The sequence below is a fragment of the Arthroderma uncinatum genome (assembly GCF_011692745.1).
Source record: "Arthroderma uncinatum strain CBS 119779 chromosome Unknown scaffold1, whole genome shotgun sequence".
Taxonomy (NCBI): domain Eukaryota; kingdom Fungi; phylum Ascomycota; class Eurotiomycetes; order Onygenales; family Arthrodermataceae; genus Arthroderma; species Arthroderma uncinatum.
In genome coordinates, this window is record NW_022983863.1 from 3,758,142 (window position 1) to 3,779,155 (window position 21,014).

General features: G+C 49.8%; 8 protein-coding genes across 8 annotated transcripts; 3 read left to right on the forward strand and 5 right to left on the reverse strand.

Annotated features, from left to right (window-relative positions):
• Positions 1-32: 32 nt before the first annotated feature.
• On the reverse strand, positions 33-551 carry GIQ15_01145 (uncharacterized protein; the record flags this gene model as incomplete). Its single annotated transcript, XM_033548562.1, has 1 exon — positions 33-551. The coding sequence occupies one exon, from the start codon at positions 549-551 to the stop codon at positions 33-35; it is 519 nt and encodes a 172-aa protein (XP_033409513.1).
• Positions 552-1,720: 1,169 nt separating this feature from the next.
• GIQ15_01146 (tRNA 2'-phosphotransferase 1) lies at positions 1,721-2,779 on the forward strand (the record flags this gene model as incomplete). Its single annotated transcript, XM_033548563.1, has 2 exons — positions 1,721-1,864; positions 1,916-2,779. The coding sequence occupies 2 exons, from the start codon at positions 1,721-1,723 to the stop codon at positions 2,777-2,779; spliced, it is 1,008 nt and encodes a 335-aa protein (XP_033409514.1).
• Positions 2,780-3,090: 311 nt separating this feature from the next.
• GIQ15_01147 (nitroreductase) lies at positions 3,091-3,753 on the reverse strand (the record flags this gene model as incomplete). The annotated part of the gene is made up of 3 exons (XM_033548564.1): positions 3,091-3,236; positions 3,321-3,399; positions 3,457-3,753. The coding sequence occupies 3 exons, from the start codon at positions 3,751-3,753 to the stop codon at positions 3,091-3,093; spliced, it is 522 nt and encodes a 173-aa protein (XP_033409515.1).
• A 3,123-nt stretch (positions 3,754-6,876) lies between these two features.
• On the forward strand, positions 6,877-8,977 carry GIQ15_01148 (oxidoreductase; the record flags this gene model as incomplete). Its single annotated transcript, XM_033548565.1, has 5 exons — positions 6,877-6,924; positions 6,979-7,171; positions 7,223-7,502; positions 7,838-8,497; positions 8,572-8,977. 5 exons carry the CDS (start codon positions 6,877-6,879, stop codon positions 8,975-8,977), a joined length of 1,587 nt encoding a protein of 528 aa, XP_033409516.1.
• Positions 8,978-12,512: 3,535 nt separating this feature from the next.
• Positions 12,513-13,634, forward strand: GIQ15_01149 (mucin; the record flags this gene model as incomplete). Its single annotated transcript, XM_033548566.1, has 1 exon — positions 12,513-13,634. One exon carries the CDS (start codon positions 12,513-12,515, stop codon positions 13,632-13,634), a length of 1,122 nt encoding a protein of 373 aa, XP_033409517.1.
• A 1,702-nt stretch (positions 13,635-15,336) lies between these two features.
• GIQ15_01150 (uncharacterized protein) lies at positions 15,337-16,146 on the reverse strand (the record flags this gene model as incomplete). The annotated part of the gene is made up of 1 exon (XM_033548567.1): positions 15,337-16,146. The coding sequence occupies one exon, from the start codon at positions 16,144-16,146 to the stop codon at positions 15,337-15,339; it is 810 nt and encodes a 269-aa protein (XP_033409518.1).
• A 590-nt stretch (positions 16,147-16,736) lies between these two features.
• Positions 16,737-18,172, reverse strand: GIQ15_01151 (ADP/ATP carrier protein; the record flags this gene model as incomplete). Its single annotated transcript, XM_033548568.1, has 6 exons — positions 16,737-16,910; positions 16,970-17,350; positions 17,402-17,647; positions 17,760-17,836; positions 17,947-17,968; positions 18,134-18,172. The coding sequence occupies 6 exons, from the start codon at positions 18,170-18,172 to the stop codon at positions 16,737-16,739; spliced, it is 939 nt and encodes a 312-aa protein (XP_033409519.1).
• A 687-nt stretch (positions 18,173-18,859) lies between these two features.
• GIQ15_01152 (KRI1) lies at positions 18,860-20,784 on the reverse strand (the record flags this gene model as incomplete). Its single annotated transcript, XM_033548569.1, has 2 exons — positions 18,860-20,553; positions 20,619-20,784. The coding sequence occupies 2 exons, from the start codon at positions 20,782-20,784 to the stop codon at positions 18,860-18,862; spliced, it is 1,860 nt and encodes a 619-aa protein (XP_033409520.1).
• Positions 20,785-21,014: the final 230 nt, after the last annotated feature.

Consider the following 21,014-nt stretch of genomic DNA (forward strand, 5'->3'; position numbering starts at 1 on the left):
CCTTGCAAGGAAGGACGTTACCCCTTCTTAGCCTAGCGCTGTCCTCGAAATCCGCGGCGAGCAACTCGAGCTACACGTCCGGGTGGTAGTGGTTGTCTAGCGGTTGCCTCCATAAAATCTCCATCGATGGCAGCATTTGATTCACGTATTGCTGCTTGACAGGCGGCTACTTCGAGCGCGATCTGTTCAGTTGCAGCTTCAAGGTCGGCTTGTCTGCGAGATAATTCCTTATGTGCCACTTCTTTGCGTATGGCTTCCTCACACATAGCTTCAAGGGCGGCTTCAATGGTGGCTTTTTCATGAGCTAATTCCTCACACGCCATTTCCCCGCGTATGGCTTCCTCACGCGTAGCTGCAAGTGCGGCTTCAAGGGAGGCTTTTCCACGAGCTAATTCGTTCCACATCATTTCTTCACATATGGCTTCCTCACGCGTAGCTTCAAGTGCGTCTTCAAGAACGGCTTGTTCGCAAGCTAATTCCTCATATGCCATTTCTTCGCGTATGGCTTCTTCACGCTCAGCTTTAAGTGCATCTTCAAATGCAGCCTGCATGGCGAAGCTTTGTTCTGCGGCGTGTATATATTCTTCTCTTGTCATTTTGAACATTCCAGCTAATGTTATCGGAAGATAAGACAACTAATCGGAGGAACGTTTTGTTTCTGTAGAGTGGGGTCTGCGGTAGTAAAATAAGTGGAAGTAGGTAGCTGGTTGATGGATGGGGAGAATGGGCCTTCAGTATAGGAGGAAAAGCGAGTCCAATGTACACTTCGAAAACTGAAGACAAAATTGATGTTTGATTCCGACCTGAAAACAAGATGGATGGCCATCTTATTTATGTTCGAGTGGCTTTCCCATCACATCGAAGACCGGAGGCTTTGCATGAACACACCTCTCCATTGGAGCCTAATACTATGTGGGAAAATCGAGCATCCTAGTTCCTGAGCCAATCGATATTGATCACGATGTTCATGCCCTTATTCTCTGCCTCGTCCACACCCCCTTCAGTATGTAGAAACTGCTACGCCGCTGTCTAAGGCGGGGTATTGTCGGACGAACAAGCCTTGTAGACTAGTATTTAGGCTTGTCAGCCACGGTAAAAACTAGGCACCCTCTGGAATCTGTTCATCTAGCATCATCACAAGACACAGTAAGGCATTTTCCCGGTAGTTTTTGACCCCAATAGTTAAATTTTTATGGTAAAGACAATGCATTTTGGGTATCAGCAGTTCTCGCAGACTCTAGTCGAGTCATTCTGGCGCATGAATGACGACTTAAGTCTCACGTAAACTGTTAATGCTTTCGAAAAAGAAGAGAAGAGGTTTATGCAAAGGGGCAGGGGTGGATATTCTGACCAATGAAAGGCTTCAAATAAGCGGCGCTAATCATTACGTAATATTTTATCGTTCAATGAAATTGAAGAATAACAGCCAATCATAATGCTTAAATGTTAGCCAATCGTATAATTTAAAACTGACTCAGAAATACGAAATACGGCATCCTGAGCTGGTAGCGGTTCGCTTGCTTTATACTGAATAGTCTTTGCTTCACTCTGACAATTAATGCTCTCCGGAAGGCCTTTAAATCGTTTGCTACGACAATATTACCTGTTTCCTCAATCCTTGAACTCCTATCCTTGCGTTCATCTCCCCAAACGCCATTTCCGACCCGCCGCACGTTCTATCCCTCCTCGAGCTCCAGCTCCTCCACGCCCGCATAACCAAATGGCACCTCACAAAGGGAGAGGCGGTAGAGAACATCCGCGAGAATACAGAATATCGAGAGAACTCACATTTATATTACGACACGCTGCTGAAAAGGAGGGAATTAAAATTGACAGGCAAGGCTACGCCAATGTTGGCGAACTAGTCAGTGCCCCTCCACTTATATGACACAGATCAAGGAGCTGAATCATTCAGTTACAATATAGGAAGCTTAAGGGTCTAAAAGCGACTCTTCCAGACGTCCTCGAAGCCGTTTCCACTTCCGATAAGCAGAGGTTCGGCTTACTCTATATCCCGGACCAACCCACCTCGCCTGAAATTAGTGCAAAGGAAGATGCCGCCGCAGGGGATGAGTCCTCTCTCTCAACCGCTACCACTCAAGCACTCGCATCGAACGATCCAGATCCGAATAATTATTTGATTCGTGCCAGGCAAGGCCATAGTATGAAATGTATCGATTCTGCTTCACTCCTTACCCCACTTACCCTCGACAACCCATCCATCCCAATACCGGAAACCGTCGTTCATGGAACCTACCATGCTACATGGCCTAAGATACTTGAGAGTGGTGGGCTGCGATGTATGGGCAGGAATCATATACATTTTGCCAGCGGGCCATCAATAACTTCAATTCTACCGAATGGCAGAGATGGGGAGATAGTGGCTCCGTCAGGTAAAGGGCGCGGGCAAGAAGGTGTGATTTCGGGGATGAGAGCAGACGCTCAAATATTGATATATATTGACATTAAACGTGCTTTGGCTGCCGGTTGTCCATTCGGCATAAGCGAGAACGGCGTGATTCTGAGTGAGGGTATGTCGACGGATGGGACTGAAGATAAGAAGGTTGGGTTAGAATTTTTTGATATCGTGGTGGAGAGGAAGAATGGTCTGGGCGTTTTGTGGGAGAATGGGGAGCTGGTGAAGGAATCGCCAGATTGGATGTTAACTGCAAAGGCTCCAGTGGGAAAAGGCGGACAGAGGCAGAAGGGAGGAAAGGGGCAATCATCGGCTCCGCGACTGAAGGTAGAGAAAGATACAGATCGTATAGAAGAAGATTGAAGACCTCAAATGCTCACTTAGTTTAATCTCATAAGCTGTATACTTTACGTTATAGATGAGAACCGGCTGTAATCTGATGTGGCTAAATAGGATGACCGTCTAATCGCAGCTTAAATTATACATTGTCGCCGAAAGGGAATACAGCCACGGAGTCACACAGTGCTTTTCTATAACCTTCACACACGTGCCCCTTTCCCTCTCCTCTCATTCACATTCCTAAGCTCCAAATACCATCATCCTGTCCTCAACGGGTTCAAACGTCTTTTCAACGAGTCGTGGTCCTGCAGGCTTTCCAAACACCAGCTGAGCTTTTAGGCTCCATCCTCTGGGATGTCCCACTGTTTGGCCACTGCGGAATCTACCATTGGATTATAATGCTGCAGGTTGGCCCCCAGGCCCTCTGCGGTCAGCATTGTCCAAACGGCATATTGCAGCATCCCAGTTGCATGTTCCGACCCTATAGTGTTGAAGTTAGCGCAAACGTTCTATTGCTTGATGACCTGTGTTATATAACATAGACGTCACCAACAGACCTACTCACATTGAGGCATCTTTTCTTTCACGATGGGCATCTTCCCCTCCGCTACTTTCAGCGCGTTAGAATCCTCGTAGAATAGGATCTGGTTATATATATACGTTAATATAGTCATGTAGTGAGGGTCATGGCCCGGCCTTACCGTTCCGTATGCTGCGCGGAACATCTTAATACGTGGCGCAAATGCCTTCTCGAAGATCGGCGGTGCGTGGCTGGCCTTGGCGACATCATGAGCTATGTCCCAGAATTTCTTGTGCTCTTCCTTCAGAAGCACCACAGCCCGACCGGACTGGCAGTTGAAAGGGGTAGGTGAGTGGAGGACGGCGTCACGGACGATGTCCTGGATACGCTCATCGGGGATCTCGACATCGTTCGAAAGCAGGTGTCGCGAGCCTCGATTTTTAATGGCATCACCTATGACGAGCGTTGATCTTGACATGGTGAGTCTTGGACAAATACTATCGGAGTAAAAATATGAAAGAATCAGGCGAGCGGAACAGCCATAAAAGAAGGGATCTTGGTCAGTCTAACAAACTGCAAGAAGCTCGTTGACAGAATGCATTTGGTAGAGCATAGAGCAGCTTAATACCTTTGACATCGCGCCGGGTTTCGGGTCTCGGGACTCGGGGGCGTCAACAAATCGACAAAGCCAAGCAGAATATATTAACCTAAGTATATCCCAAATTAAAGTTAAGCATGGAGACACGGCAGCGGGGCGGTCCGGGGTTGCCAAGAGCCAATAATAGTGTTACTATTTTTAACGGTGCTTTAGATCTGGTTTAGAGTGTGACGACATCTCATAATTCAGGGGGGCTCAACAGCTGGCTGAAATAAAAATTTATGTGAACATTTACATACAGCTACAGAGGAACGTATGAATCCACGTAACGCGAAGGAATACGTTGCATCATAGTAGGGATACTCCACCAACATTAAGTAATACTGCATGCAACTAACAAATTCACACGGTCAGTTCTCTAGAATTGATTGGCTGTGAGAACCGACTGCTCCTTTCAGCATGGCGAAACCTGATCGAGAAGCTAGACTCTAAGTGTGGCGGGACAGGGCAGATATAAGACCAATAGACGCCCCTGTCAGCCGTTGGCTCAAAACATGGCTGGCAGGATCCAGTCTCCTAACCTGAGCCAACTTCATCATATGTACTCCGTAATATGGATGGCATGTCGGCATCAAAGAATAGCGGACACCAGGTTCCCATGTCTCGGCAGCACGACCTGCCGATGATCACATATCGCCCGTGAGTTACTCCTACTCAGCTTAGGGTCTAGAAAACTGACAAAAGTTATTTTCAAGGTCCTGCGATTTGTGCACCGTGGCCAAGGTGCGCTGTGAGAAACAGCACCCTCAATGTAGCCGGTGCGTTCGCATAGGTAGCGTCTGCCGTTACAGCGTATCCATGAACATTGGAAAGCCATCCGTCGACCAAGTCAAGGCTCCCGGTGCAGGTACGTTACCGACACCGGGTCATCAGCATGTTCAGACTGCTACTCATGACGTGAAGGGATTGGGTTCTAATCGGTCTCTTCAAGATTTCTCCAAGACAAGCCAGTGTCAATTACCAGAGAGCACGACTAAGCCTTCCACGACACCAGAACGCGACTCCGTACCTAACCAAGTATCCAAAGGGCCGCTCCACAACCAGGGGTTGAGCCTGGTGGGCCTTGAACTTGGGCTGTTAGGCTCTTGCTCTCCTTACCCAGCTATATCAGCCGCGCAAAACCACGAAATGGGTCTGCAGTCGAGACATAACACAGGTCCCTCATTTCATAACTCGTTCGATGCTAAGACCATAATGGACTATATTTCCATGGGTGCAGAGGGCTTTACCTCACAGGGAGTCGCGCTTCAATCACCCGGTTTCTCTAGATCAGCTCCACAAACGGCTAATTGGGATCACTCCACCCAGATTCCCACTCCAAGCAGCGCCGGCCAAATCGCCAATGACAGCACTATATCAGTAGAACCAGGCCAACATCAACCCCAAGCTTCAGCTTATGGGCATAGCTGCGTGCGAAGAGCAAAGACGCTCCAACAAGCTGTGATTATAATGGCATCCAGGGGCGACACGATGCAGCTAGAGCATAATATGCTACCCAGTGCACCACCTATCACTACCGACCAGGCTTTGCTCATGTGTTTGAGTGTCAGTAATCAACTAATAGAGATACTACAATGTCAGTGCGAAGCAGATGGATATCTACCATTCCTGATAGCGGTCATTATATCTAAAGTGCTAGCAACATACGGTGCAATTGCCAAAGTAGACGACACGACGACCTTTAGCTTTGGCAGTGCTCAAAAAACCCAAAAGCAGCAAAAACAGGGGCAGCAGGCGGCTTTCATGGCGCTTCCTCTTCGGCTAGTCGAATACGAAGTGGACGCGAAATTAGAAGAGGCATTGAGAGCGCAATTGGTCTTGCACGAATTGTCAAAATTTGAACGCGTGGTCCAGTTGTACGACGATAAGTATTGCCAACGTGGAAGGGGGAAGCCGAGTGAGGATAATACTACCTATGCGGCGCTTGGTCAGTTTACCAGGCATCGTTATAACAAAACTAAGGCAGCTTGTGAGCTTAGAAGCCAGTTACCAACACAACAGATATAGAAGTGTGATATTACACTTGGAAGCTTGAGTTCCTCCTAGTTATTCTACGTGTGGCATTTCTCGTTACATATCGCTATTTAACACGTCGTTCCGATATAGTACCCGGCCAAGGTTACGATGGAGGCTTTTCGCAACCCGGGCGGGACCAAACCGAGTCACTATACCAGTATCATTGCGGACGCAATAAGATACTTCCAACGTTGCTCACCACTACAAATCCCAGGCCATTACCATAAGAACGTTCTTCGTTTTTCACAAGCCGCTCTGGCACACAAACGTCAGGACGACTATTCCCCCCAAGGCCATAGACCCCAAAAGCATAGAGGACAGTAGGATTTCGTCCATTGCTCTTCTGCTGATCGCCCACACAGATCGATATGGCCGTTCTCTCGAAAGACGACGCAGACCTAGCCTGGACCAAGGCGATGCATGGGAAATCCATGGATTAGAAGAATGCTTCTTTGCCATGCTGAGCTAAAATAATGCCGCCCACCGCGAGATCATGAACGAATACGTGCAACACTGGAAGGCAGCTGATGGTACGGATGCCACCACCGATGAAGCACGAGAGGAGCGAAGATCTGAGTATATGGGCGTGTTGAACAAGTGCGTTTTCTCTTCTTCCTTCTTCTATACTAGCCACTAATCATTCAATATGGCAGCTACTATGGTCTTTCCACGGGCTTCTATGAGGAGGCCTAGTCACAGTCCTTCTATTTCTGCCGCTTCATAACTGGCGAGCTTTTCATCCAAGCTATCACGCGCCACGAGCATTATCTAGCCTATAAATTAGGCATTGAGGAGGGTATGGAAGTTCTGGACGTTGGCTGCGGTGTCAGTGGCCCAGCGAGAGAAATGGCCCATTTCACTGGCTGTCAGGTGGTCGGCGTTAACAACAATGGGTATCAAATCGCCCGTGCAACACGGCACTCACAAATGGGGGGTTTGGATAAGCAAGTATCATTCATCAATGGTGATTTTATGGTTAGCACAACCACCAATTCTCCACCATCACCACCACTCACTAATTATGCACAGCACCCGGACTTCCCTAAAAGCACATTCGACGCGGTCTACGCTATAGAAGCAACAGTCCACACCCCTAATCTCCAGGATGTCTACAGGCAGATTTTCAACGTCCTCAAACCAGGCGGCCGCTTCGACGTATACGAATGGGCCATGACAGATCGATTTGACGGGTCCAACTCAGAACACTGCCCTATTTGCCTTGGTATAGATTGAGGTAAGGGTATCGTAAACATGCCCACTCGATCCAACGAAGTCAGAGTTATTCAGGCTGCTGGCTTCGTCCTCGAATACGAGGACGGCCTTGCTGAGCGGTCCGACCCCGCCCCGTGGTATTACCCGATTGCGGGAGGGTGGCAGCACGCCAGAGCTCTGTGGGATATGTTCACAATGCTGAGCATGACTAGATTCTGTAGAAGGGCTATGGGAAGTTTGCTGTGGATAGCGCCACAAGGGGCGGCGGAGGTAGCTAGTGAGCTTGTCGCTAGAGCAGATAACCTCGTTAAGGACGAAAACCTAGGCCTGTTTACCCCAATGTATCTCCTGGTTGGGAGAAACCGGAGCTAATGTAAAGGTCAAGGGTTAGTAATGTTGTTGTATATAATCGGTTATTAGATATTCCAACCCTTGCAAATAAGTGGAACATCCACGTATATACGAACCCAGAGTATAGGCCTAGCCTTGACCATCATTGGTATATGCATGCATGACAAGGAGCGTTTTCAGCCTAACCCATGTATATCGGGTTGAAAATACCGCATGGGGAAGAGGCCGAAGTAGCATGGTTGGTATGATAATAATCTTCCCCTAAATTCCCTAGTATATTAACCGTTCGTCCGCACTGTACCGTCCAGATCTGGATAGAAAATAGATGGCTGGGGATAAACGGGCGACTCGAGATGGATGGCACCATTATTCTCACCGGTGCATCTGGCGGGTTGGGCCAGGGGCTTGCAAAGAAGCTGCTACGTCGCCCCGAGTCGTATACGCTCATCTTCCCTGTCCGCAATAGGAAAAATGCGCACGCGGTCAAGCTGCAAAAATTGGTCGACTCTCTGGCCAGTGGTAGCCACATAACGAGTATGCCACAAGTCGACCTCGCCTGCTTTGACTCCATCCGAGCTTTTGCCTCTGACGTCAAAAGCAAAGTGTCGACTGGTGCGATCCCCCCCATCCGCGCACTTGTCCTGAACGCGGCCTTTTTCTATGAGCCAAACGGCCTTCAGTTCACAAAGGGGGAACAGCAGCCACCATTCGAGATGCATTTTGCCGTTAACCACCTAGCCAACGTTCTTCTCTCGCTCCTCCTGCTCGGTTCGATGGACAGGCAGCACGGCAGGATCGTATATACGTCCAGCTGGGCACATGATATCCACAGGCCAGAGAACAAGCGCTTTGGACCAGAGAAACTACCGTGGGACGTGGCAGATTTGGCGCATCCGGATATGCACAAGCAGGACCAAGAAAAAGATCTAGCTGGGGAAGCTATGCGGCGATATGGTGCTTCCAAATTAGCCCTCATTACCTTTATGTGAGTTCAATTTGCTCTCTGAGAAGCGCGAAGCAAATTGCTGATCACTCTGGTCCTCAAATTACCGCACGCAGGCACGCATTGAGGAAGCGTCTTGATAAGACACCAGACTTGGAAAATATCAGCATCATCGGTGTCGACCCCGGTGCAATGGTGCATGAGACTCTAGCTGAAAAAGGTTCATGGGCTGATCGAATTTTCCTAGTGCCGTTATTTCAGGCATATACGCGATTTGTAGCGCATTATCTTTGGCCCAACGGGATGTTTCGGACTGTTAAGAAATCTGCACAGGATTTGCTCCGGGTGGCTCTGGAGTCCGATGCTTCTTGGAAAAACTCCAAGGAAACATACTTTAACGGGAGTAAGTTAGCTGAGACTGGGGTAGAATCCAAGGACCCAGGAAGGCAAAAGGAGCTGTGGGAGTTGAGCTTGCGGTATGTAGAGTTGGAGGAGGACCAGACAGCATTGGCGCTTCTCTAGATTCAATATCTATACGAATCATGGTATATAGTGGGAGAATGAGTAACAGAAACTCTTGAAGGGAGGGGGTTTATGCATTAAGCATAAATAAAGGAATACACCTGCAGATGCTGTTAGTATAAAAGGATGAAGATGGTTAATTGACTGGCAGCCTCGACTAGATTGATTTCTCCTGTTTCGTGGCTGTTATTGATTCATAGAACCCGCCAATATCTAGAGAAAGCGGGGGATGCTAGTTATCTCAAGTAGTCCAGCATGTAGAATAGATGTCCACCAACATAAATCTCGTAGAGTAAATGGTGAAGTAATACAAATCTAATGTGTGCCCTTTATGACTAGAATGTGTGTGATGTGCGATTAAACGCGAATTCGAAGGTTGTTAGGATGAGCGGGAATACATTTACCCGCCCCGTAAAATGCAACTACAAAGACGAACATAGAACATAGATACAACACGTCTATTACTTACTACTCTAAGCCTATAACTAGCAGAGATTGTTATATTTCTATGATATTCCAGTTATATGCCAGCAGTTTGCTAAGTTGAATTCATCAATATCCCCATCTGTCGCCTATGGAGATAGACATTTACCCACTACTCGATTTACACCTTATCATAGCATCGACAAAGGGGGGAACAGTATAAAGTCTCTGGCGACTATAGATGCGTTAGTGTTGCATATGTCCCACGCTTCCGGCCCGTCCCGAAAGAGATGTGAAGCTCCAAATACCAGGATCAGCTGCATGCAAGAAAGTCCGTACTCGATTAAATCGCCACACAGTGGGTAATAGCATGACCTGCACCAGGCCGATCTCCAATCGACTGAGTAACCATTACACAAATGTTACTATCCATGGTATCTGCTCTGTGAGCTGGCCGACAGGGACTACGTGGCTGTGTCCAGGAACACAAGAAGTTATGTGGGAGCCTTCCAACTATCCCGGTTGGTTGTAGAGATAACAACCACGGACTTGAATTTGTTGGATATGGACTTGCATTTAGTCAAAGACTTGTATGTCTTTCAGACCAATCTTGCTTGGAATGTGAACATTGTCATTATCGAGACTCTTTCCGACGGGGTCATCATTATTGACTGCCTAACCTCTGTCGAGGCCGCGAGTAGTCCTAAGGTCTACCAGGAGGAGCAAGAGATGGAGTTGGCCAGGATGCGGATATCAAAGCTCTCTTGCATCCATTTCCAATATAAAACTCCGTATTACCATCTCTATTTCCTTGAACGGTACCTACCCGGTCGTCGAAGTAAACATGACTAATCGATCACGTGGTATATTTACAATTATAAACAAGTCAGGTGGTTTGTAATGAATGACTAAGCATATTTATCTCCTGATTGGGAAATATGTATATTATTAAGCCGCTAACTCACCTTCTTACCAACTAATACCAAACTTACTCCATTCAACCAATAACCAACATTTATCCAGGTATATTACGTACGATCTAATGTTAAATATTACCACGATGAGCATGGGGCGATGGGCGATGGACGGAGACAAGAGATTCAAGACGAGACGAGATCGTTTCACCAAGCCCGAATCTCACGGCCTAGACGGTCGGCAAGCCGCTCAATAACTAAGCAGTCCAAATGAACTCGCCGATTAGCGAGACTAGCCAAAGGTCCCAACCTCGTCTCTAATTTTACTCCGTGCACATCGTCATAAACATCCCGTCTATCATCGAATAGCAAAACACCATGCTTTCAACGAAGACAAGATCAAACTGATCTACGCCCGATCGATGAGTTTATCGCCCCCCTCGCCATCGTGCTCGGACCCTTGCAGCAACCACTAGTTTCACCAACCGTTTCAGTCAAACTCCGTACCCAGGCCTGATGGAAGATTGCAGTCCTCTATAAGAGTTCGATAGTCGGTAGATCGAAAGATCATGACACATTGGTTGATAGGATGGCTGTTTTAATAATTGTCGCCTGGTGGTGGCGGTGGTATCTGGGGAGTGGCGGTGAGTTGGTCTGAAGTCGCGTGTCAGGATCGATGTGTATGTCTGACACTCATCTTGTGTCTTGACTTCAACTATTGCCATGACGTATACTCATAACCACTTCATGTTAATATATATCCGTATATATATATCCGTATGTATATATGTATATATATATGTATATGGATGGCGGCTATTAAGTTCAGCCAATCACGCCTCCACGTCGTCCATGCAGGCCAGACCACGACCACTTCCAAGAGACATCCATACTCCATATGCACGGCATGACTATGTGGACGAGTTGTGGGCTGGCGTGGGAACGCGTGGGCGGGCGTGGTGGGCGATCGTCCGGAAAAGAACGGGGAGAACGGAGGTCGGGGGGAGCAGGAAGGGAGGATCCCAGGATCTCGATCCGAGTGTTACGTCGCTCTATTAATACCTCATAGGTACCTTTGGCGACGGCGTAGGCGAACATACCTTAGGCGAAGGCGTAGGAAGAGGAGGAAGAGGAGGAGGGTGCGGCTGAGGACGGGCTCACATCAGCCGGTCAGCCGGTCAGGTGGAAGTAGGTAGATGCCACGAGTCGTCATCTGTCGCTGCGTCCTGACCTTGCTCAAAGATGGGATGGAAGAAGTGGGAGAAGAAGGAGAAGTGGTTGGTTGGCGATATAACCAATGGGAGGTATGGAGACGGGCATAGGGAGAGAGGAGAAGGTGAGGAGAGGGCAAGTTGGCTGCGGGAGGCGCGGGTCTGGGTGGAGGGAGGAGGTGGACCTGGTAGGGAAGTACTAGGGGAGCAGGCACAGTGAGCAAACCGACGGCGCACGGGTTGCCTCCTCTTCCATCTCTTCCATCTCTTCCATCTCCATCTACCGGCTTCCATCTACTCTCCTCTTCTTCTTACTCTGTATCTATCTCTATCTAAGTAATTATCTATCTACTAGGTATCTACTCCGTATCTATCTCTATCTCTATCTCTCTATCTCTATCTCTATCTATCTCTATCTCTATCTATGTAGGTTATTAGTGTAGGGGCATCACGTGCGCCCGCCAGATCGGGTCAACCCGGCTAGTGCCCGATGCGGCCTAGCGTGCGGGAGAACCAGGACTCCGTCTTCCTCTTGGCGTCTGACTAAGCCGTATCCTCCCTTTTCCCTGCTCCTTCTTCTCCCCTTGTGCTTGTGCCCTGTGGCCCTGCGACTTCGACTTCTTCTATCTCCATCGTCGCTTTCTGCGTCAAAACAAACCAAGAGCCTGCTGCACCATCCACCAACCCTTGCACATCCAGCCAACTCCCACGGAACTTTGCCTTTTCGCCTGCCCACGCCCCCTCCTGTATATCTTAATACTCCCTCGTTCTTTCTTCCTCTTCTTCCTCTCTTCTTCCTCTTCTTCCTCTTCTTCTCTCTACTTTCATTCATACATACCAGCATACTCCAGTTGGACTTCAGGGTCCAGTCTGTCTCGCTATCACCGCCTTCACTTCTACTGCCGCGTCGTTGACCGTGGTAGTCTTCGCTGACGTATGTATATACGCCCTTCACTTCTATACCACTGCTAACAGGTAACAGTCATCATGGCTCCTCGCTCAGTCCCGTATGGCAAGACTGCCTCCATGGACATCCCCAAGCCTCGCGACGGCCCGGCTCGTCGTCAGGGCCACGCCATGCTGCCAACCCCCCCCAGCTCCATCTCGCCCTGCCTCAACCCCCAGGGCTTCAAGCACCGCGTCACCCACGAAGCCCTGCACCAGTATAACCTCCGCTCGCCGCCGACCTCTACGCCCCTGGGACCCCATGCGGACAACGAGATCGATGCCGTGGACTCTGATATCGACCTGCAGGACACCGAGGACAGACGCACGCCTGCTTCGGCCGCGGCGTCGACCACCGGCAAGGGCAAGGCCGACGTCTCCGGAGACATCACCCCGGCCATGTTGGCCAGACACCACCTGCCCGACATCCTGCTCGCCCACGGACCGCTGGCCATCAGACACATCATGGGGTACCTGACCACCTCCGTGCCCGGGTTCGCCATCATACCGGCCGCGAAGGCGAGGAGACTCGTCGTCGCCGGTCTGGAGGGCAAGGCTATTCTGTCCGGTGGTAACAACGGTGAGAGCGTGGACGGCGACGTCGAGTTCGAAAAGGTCGGATGGGGTCGTTGGGATGCGTACCGTCGTGGCCAGAAGGATGCTGCTCGTGCTGGCCACGCCGTCGTCAACCACCACCACGACACCGGCTCGCACCCTCATTACGGGTCCTCCGTCACCGCCGACTCGGCCATCTTCTCCCACTCCGACTTCAACCACAACCACGATATGGACGTCGACGAGGCGGACAAGATGTCTCTCGACGACCGCGACGACGGAGGACGCATGTACTGCTCCTCCTCCGACGCCGAGGACGCAGACATCATGGACGGCGACTGGGACGAGGCCGACATGACCGACGAAGAGGACTGGGCGAACATCGGCGCCGACGCGCTCAGGGCCCAGTCGCTCGGCCAGGAGCTGTCCATGCCCTCGTCTGTCTACGTCTGTGGCGGCGCATACGGCTACGGACATGGGTACGGGTATGGAGGCGGGCCTTCTTCCTCTGCGTTGGCCAAGGCTGCTCCCATGCCCATGCCCGGTGTTGGTGAGAACGTCGAGGAACGCGCTGCCGTCGAGGCCCTCCTGCAGCTCGGATCGATGTAGTCCGTACACTTTACACCATCAACCACACACTCTCTTCTTTTCTACGACTCGACTCGACTCGACACCGACGTCCTTGCATGCATATATCTTATTTTATACACTTTATTACACTTACAGCATTTTAATCCCCACGAGACGACCCGAGACGACCTACAACTACATTTTACTCGCTTTTACTTCGATACAATACGCCTGGCTGGCCCGATCGTATACTTATAAACAACACACCACACTCCTTTTTGACTTACGAGTTTTTTTCCCCTCCTTTTTTTGCTGCTGCTCTTTATTTAATGTGTTATTCACTTAACGTGATTTGACGGCTTTTGGCCGGTCCGGTCGGTGGCTTGCATATCTGGAATATGGCGCGAGCTGAAACCGCAACCGGCATCCGAACTACACACTACACGCCCACACCAACAAACCCATTTACCACGGCCATTCTTAACAATGATGCCGCAAGTCTAGGAAAGATGGGTACTAGGATGGAACCGGCGTGTATTTGGACTCTGGACTGGACGAGAATGGGAACGGACGGGATGGCGTTTTGATATTTCTACGCGCTTTTTTCCTTTTTTTTTTTTACACACTCCGTACATCTGTTCTATTGCCAGCGATGTCAATTTTCTTTAGAAAGAACAAGAACAGAAACAGAAACAAGAGATGAAACGGAAAGAGACATCCACTGGTGAATTAATTGTTGTTGTGCCGTTGTGTCCAGTTATGCTCTTCCAATATACCCCTACCATCCTTCCCGGGCTTCTTCTGCTCGTCTGCCTTGATATCCCAATATTTGTTTTTCCTCTTCCTTTCTTCTTTCCTATGTTTTTCTTTTATCAGCTACATAATGATTCCCCCTCCCGCATTCCATTGCCGTTATCTTTCTTCCCCGTCGTCCTTGTCGTTGTTGCGTGATATGATATGTTTCTTTATTTCTTTTGTTGTTATCCTGCCACGATACCCCCCTTGCCTTGCCTCCGCTTTCTGTCCCACCATATCCCATCCCATCTCGAGACGAGAAGAGGAGGAAACCGTCCCGTCCAAGTCCATGTTCGGAATATTCGAAAACAGCAAAAAAAGAAGTAAAACACCACACCACCACGCACGACGCACACATGCATCTACGTTTTGTATGTTTGATGGTTTGACGTACGCAGCCCACGCTACACCACACACGCTACCAACCGCCTCAGGGCCGGTATCTGGTCATCTTAGCTGAATGTACTTGATACCGGCTTGCTGTGGACGGGTTCGATGGTGTGTGTATGTTTGCTATCGGTTCTGCGCTGTCCGTTGCTTTTGCATGCTTGAACTCCACTCTAGGCATTTCTATTCGTTTGCGCGCAGCTTGGATATCGGCTTACTTGGTCATCTTGACTGTATTGTACTGGGGAGCTGAAGGTTGTTCCTGGCTGGCGCGGATGGGTAGGATGTCATGGCTTTCATTTTTGTTTGCATATCTCTACTTTTATCTTTTACTAGTTAGGTACTATAGTTATTTAGTGGCTTTGGCTTTGGATCAGAGTTGTTCGATATACATACATAATGAATCACGATGGGTATTCGTACCATACATTACTATTCTTCTTACTCCATACTTCCTGCTCCTATCCACCTCCTTAGGTATTCCTATCCATACTCCGTCCAACACCACCATATAATACATCCGAAATAATCAGTCCAATATAAACAACCACGCCCCCGTCTAAGATCTCCCATTAACCCACCTCCAAACCCCCTCTTCTGCCTCCGCCATCTTCTCTCCCGCACTCTTCATCCACGATAACGTCACATTCCACGCCCCAGCAGCCGAATCCCATACCCAATCTTCCTCCCCTCCCTTCCTCCTCACATTCCCCCACCCGTCATCATCATCCTGCCCATCGAAGAAATCACTACTCGTGTAATCATACACATACCTCCCTCCCGCCTCGCCCGGCGCAGGGTCCCAGACCTGTCTGACTCCGAAGTGCGAACCGCCATCACCACCCAGCGTGGCGGCGGATGGTTGCGCGATTACTGGATTCTGCTGATATCCTGGTGGATGTTCTAGGTTTGGATGGGCTGGTTCGTCCGGTCCGTGGGGGTGGGATGGGTTATATTGGCCGACGTGGGCGTGAGTGTTTGCGGCGGAGGAAGTAGTTGAGTTCGTTGATGTTATTGAGGAGCGCTGGAGGTGCGTTTCTGATGCTTTGGGGGGTGGAGGGATGGGGGCGGTTGGTGCTTGCCAGGTGTTTGCGCCGGGCCAGGTGGGTGCGGTCGCATGGCTGGGGGCTGGATGTGAGTATGGTGTTGGAAAGGCTTGGGGTTGTGGTGGTGGAGGAGATGATGTCTCTTCGTTTGCGCCGGTGGATGGTACAGTTGGAGTAGGCTTTAGAGGTGTTTGGCCTGGTTCTGGCTCTGGGGCTGTCGTGGTAGGTGATATAGATGTAGGAGATGTAGCTGTAGCTGTAGCCAGGGTTGTTGTATCCTGGATGGATTCGATGCCGGTTGACGTCTTTTCAGGTTCTGCCATCGTGTTCACGCCAAACTACCAACTTTGATATGAGAGTATACTTTAAAACACCGCTGAAAGGCTCACTCGTACCCTATACGGCTTGTTGCTGGGTAGATGTCGTTGGTTGACGTTGCGCTACGAGGTTCAAGCTAGGAAAGTTGGATACGTCATTATCAGGTGACCGTCGGAACAACTTGGAAGAGTTTGAGAGCAATAAAAAAAACATTTTTCTATCTGACAAGGTTGTACATAGTAAAAAAGGTGAAAGGACACACAAAGGTAAGGGGGCAAGGGAGAGAAATTGATTGAATGCCAAGATGTCACAGGAGGAAATACACAGAAATTCAGCAGAAAAGAGACCTCGCAGGTAGTAGTAGTAAAGTACAGATGGGTAAAAGGAAGAAGGCGACCCTGTCCCCGATTTCTCTAATGCTCCAAGAACGATGATGGGGATCGACTGTTCTTGACGCACTGTTGTTGTTCTATGTTGTCCCAAGCGCTTCATGCCAATCCTCACTTCTCTCCCGGAAGAAGCAACGACCACCACGACGACTGAACACTCAACTGGCTGTGATCCATTACGATTAAGGTTGGGATGGGCGAGCCGCTTATTTGAAGGCCTTTCCGAAGAGGAGGAGCTGGGCCTGGTCGTAGATGGAGAGGACACCAGCACCGGCAACACCACGGAGGATGTTGGCACCAGCACCCTTGAAGAAGGAGCGGATACCCTCCTTAGCCATGATTTGACGGGCAGCATCGAAGGAAGAGTTGTACTTGACGGCCTGTGAAGTTTGTTAGAGAGGGAATGCCAACGGTAGATCAGGGGGTGTATGATACGTACCTCACCGGAAGTCATCATCATACGACGACGGACAGTGTCAAGAGGATAAGAAGCAATACCAGCACCAGTGGTGACAGTCCAGCCGAGCAAGAAGGAGGCAAGGAAGTTACCCTCAAGAGGTCCGACGAGGAGAACAGGCTTGATGGAGTCGTACATTCCGAAGTACAGACCACGGTAGACGACAATTCCGAGGACGGAAGGTCCGAATCCACGGTAGAGACCAGCAATACCGTCGGAAGCGAGGGTCTTCTTGTAGACGTCTACGAGACCGTTGAACTGACGGTCACCACCACCCTTCTTGGCGGACTTGGCGTCGTTGGCAAGACGAGTACGGGCGTAGTCGAGGGAGTAGACGAAAAGGAGAGAAGTGGCACCAGCCATCTATTTTGTCGTTAGTCAAGTGTCTCACTGATGATTCAAGGTAGAACTTACACCACCGGAGGCCAAGTTACCGGCCATCCAAGTCCAGTATCCATCACGGTCCTTCTTGAAGGCGAACATGGACTTGTAGGTATCACGGAAAGCGAAGTTGAGGGCCTGGGTTGGGAAGTAACGGATAACGTTGGCAGTGTTACCTCTCCAGAGGGAGACGACACCCTCAGCACCAGCGGTTCTGCGGAAGCAGTCCATGATGCCGTTGTATTTACGGTCGAGACGACCGGTCTTCAACATCTCATCCTAAACTGATATCAGCACCATCCCTTTTTTCGGCAAGACGGCGTCCTCTGCAGCGACAACCTCCATCGGATCTGTCGCGTGCGGTTTCGAGGCTGACGTGGAATTAACGTACCTGGTTCTGAATGAGAAGCTTGACACGCTCGATGGGAGCGGCAGCGGTCTTGGAGACGGCGGCGGAGACACCACCCACTGTAGAGAGAAAACTCTGTTAGCCACCTGTCCTCATCTCACACCTTCCAATTGCCCATCGGCTGCCCGATGGTTGCACTCCTCGCTGTCCAGCTGACGGATTCACGTACTCAAGAAGTCCACGACGAAGCCCTATAGCGATGAAACACGTTAGCTAACACTGCCCCGTGAAAAACCTGTCCCATCATCCGGCAGCATCGAATTCCATCCATTGTCAAGTCGCTGCCATGCCATCCACGGCGGCTCCTCTCAATTGAACGTCGAGCTGTGTCTGATCACGGCTTGGGGGCTACTTACGGGCATCCCGAAGAGGGACTTGTCCTGTTGGCTGGCCATTTTGCGGATGTGTGATTCTTCGTAAAGGGGAAGGAAGAAACGAAGGAGAGGAGATGGAGAAGGGCAAGCAAAGGATATGCGAGGCCTTCAAGGAGGAGAGAGGGATGCAAATGAAGCTGGAGAAGATGGGGAAGAGGAAGAGAAGAAGAGGAAGAAGAGGAAAAATCTGAGAGGAAAAAATACTCAATTGGGTTGTCAGGGAGCAAGGGAAAATTTAGCGCGCTAGTCCGCTTTGGGCACAGGCTTCGCGTTGCCGAGTTCTCCCGAGATTTGCCCCGACGAAAACTTTTTCTCTCCTTCTTTTCTTTTCTCTTCCTCCCCTTCTTACTCGCCGCTGCAGAGTCCACCAGAACCAGAGACCAGACACCGGCGTCCTCGCTGCCTAGGTAACGGCCGCCGCTTAGAGAGATGTGAAGCTGGGGGCTGCGATGCTACCCACGGCAGGCAGGGCTTAGGGGTAATCTGGCCACTCCTGACGCCAAGACCAGGCAGGCTGCACATGTAATACGAGGGCCGTAGCTATGCTTCAGCGATGCCGTTGCAGCCACTGTTTGAGCTCTATCAACTGCTTATTAATGTATAAAATGGTGAAGATACGAGTATAAATATATACGGAGTATATACGGAGTAGATGAAGGGAAAAATGATGGAGTAGAAGAGCAATTGCACACTATGTAACTATATAGATCAATGCTTCTTCCGCTTGCGTCGCTTGCCGCTGCCTTCTCTGATATCTACCTTGGTCTCTTCTGCCTCTTGTGCAGCGGCAGGCTCTGCTGTTAGGGACGGCGGCTGTTCTTGTCCAAAGGTCTCCTTGCGCCATTCTCTCAGCCTGGCCTTCTTCCCCAGTCGTTTGTGGTCGCGCTTCTTCTTCTCGGCGTCACGGAAGGATGCCAGTTTCTTCAGGCCAGCATACTGGTTCAGCTGAGAGTCATCGGCCATGAGGATGTCTTGAGCAGTAAGTCCAAAGGAGACGGGGGACGATTCACGGTAACGGAATGTGCCTCCAAACTTCCTCGAGGAACCCGGTAGCAGCGAAGGCTCGAGCTCAAGTGACTTGTCGGCGAGCTGCTCGATCTTTCGACGTTCTCGTTTAGCATCCTTTTGCTTCTCCTTTTTATCTTTGAGCATCTGCTTCTTGGATTTCTTGGATCCGCTGTGGTCGTCTTCATCCTCGTCTTCTTCACCTTCAACACCGTCAAGATCCATGTTCAAGTCCGCCTCTTCGTCAAAGTCTGGAATAAGGTCGCCGATATCAATATCATCATCCCATTTTGGTTTCTTTAGCTTGCGCTTTTTAGACGAGCTGCCTTCCGCTTCATCGCTCTCGTCACCTTCCTCCTTAGCAGCATAGTAATCCTCTCCGAACCGCTGCTTCATCTCTCTCTCCCACTTGTCGTCGTCCCATCCTTCATCAAGGAACCTACTCCAATCCTCGTCTGCAAAATCAGTACTCTTGATACCGGCAGCCTTCTTGATCTTCGCAACTTTAGCCTCAAGCTCTTCGATCTTCAGTTTTCGAAGTCTAGCACGCTCTTCTTCACGCTGTTGCTTTTCTGCTTCCTTTCTCTGTCGCTCTAGCTCCCTTTGCCTCTTTCGGCCACTGACTTCTTCTCTCCTGACGGAATACTTGGACGTAGTGTCACGAGCATGGGTGAGTATCACTTCGTTGAGCTTATTAGGATCCTCGAAGCGTAGGTTATACGCTTCTTCAAACTGTTCTGCTTTCTTATCTTCCTCGTCGTCATCCGATTCCAGTGGTTGGAAGTTGGATTTTGGAGTGGGTACCCACGCGCGAGAGGCCATAAAGTTGGATAGAAATGTTTCGGGGTCTTGGTCAGCTGCCGCAACATCCTTCTCGGTTATCTTGGGCCTGTCTGACTTTGCCGTTGCTGGTGCCTTTTCCTTGCGGACCAGGAACCCTTCGTCTTCTTCTTCCTCGTCGTCTTGCTCTCCATCATCCCTTGTAGAATGCATCTCCTTGACAATCGACCGTTTCAAGTCTTCCTGTTCTTGCGCATAGGTTTTTGGCGCATTCTCGTCATCTTCATCCACCGCTCCCTGGCCGCTCAGTAGATTCTGACGATGATAGTCCTTAAGGAACATTGGCTTCTCCGCCTTCGACGTCTCTGGCTTGGCATCCTCTGCATCCCCTATATTGTCTAGGGCAGTATAAAACTTCGCATTCGGATCATACACTCGTGGATCTTTCGATCGGATGGCTTGTAGTGTAGCCTGAATTTCATTGTCCAAAGCCTCCGTCACAAGTTCTGCGGCATCGTCTTCGTCCTCGGAATCTTCAGAGTCGGACTCTTCATCGTCGTCATCAGCTGCGGATGGCTTGCCATTTGCGAGTGGTCGTTTACCCAGCTTGTTTTCAACTAAAGAAGTAATATTAGATTCCGTAAATAATTGTAGGTATTTTTATGGACTGGCCACGACTCACGCTGTACCATCTCCTCTCTCCTCTTATTATATTCGAACCTCCTCGCATACTCCTTGTTGACATTGAGCTGGAAGTCATTTCCAATTGCGACTCCGCCAGCATCCTCGTCCTCTGAACCGCTGTCGGCGAACAACACCTTCTTCTGTCGCTTGTTCGGGGGCTCCATGACTGCGCGGGAGTAAAACCGAGTACTTCTAGGTAAAAACAAGAGAACCCGAGCGCATCAACAATTCTTCACCTCCCTCCGATTTCTATCAAAACTTTTCCTTTTCTCTCTTTGGTGGGTCATTTGGCTTTTTTTCCGTGCCCTGGGGTCACTTGTCTCTCGGCCAATGACATGGTCAGCCTTGGAGCTCACCGGTTTGCTGACTCAGCCCTTACTGTTCGAGCTCTTGA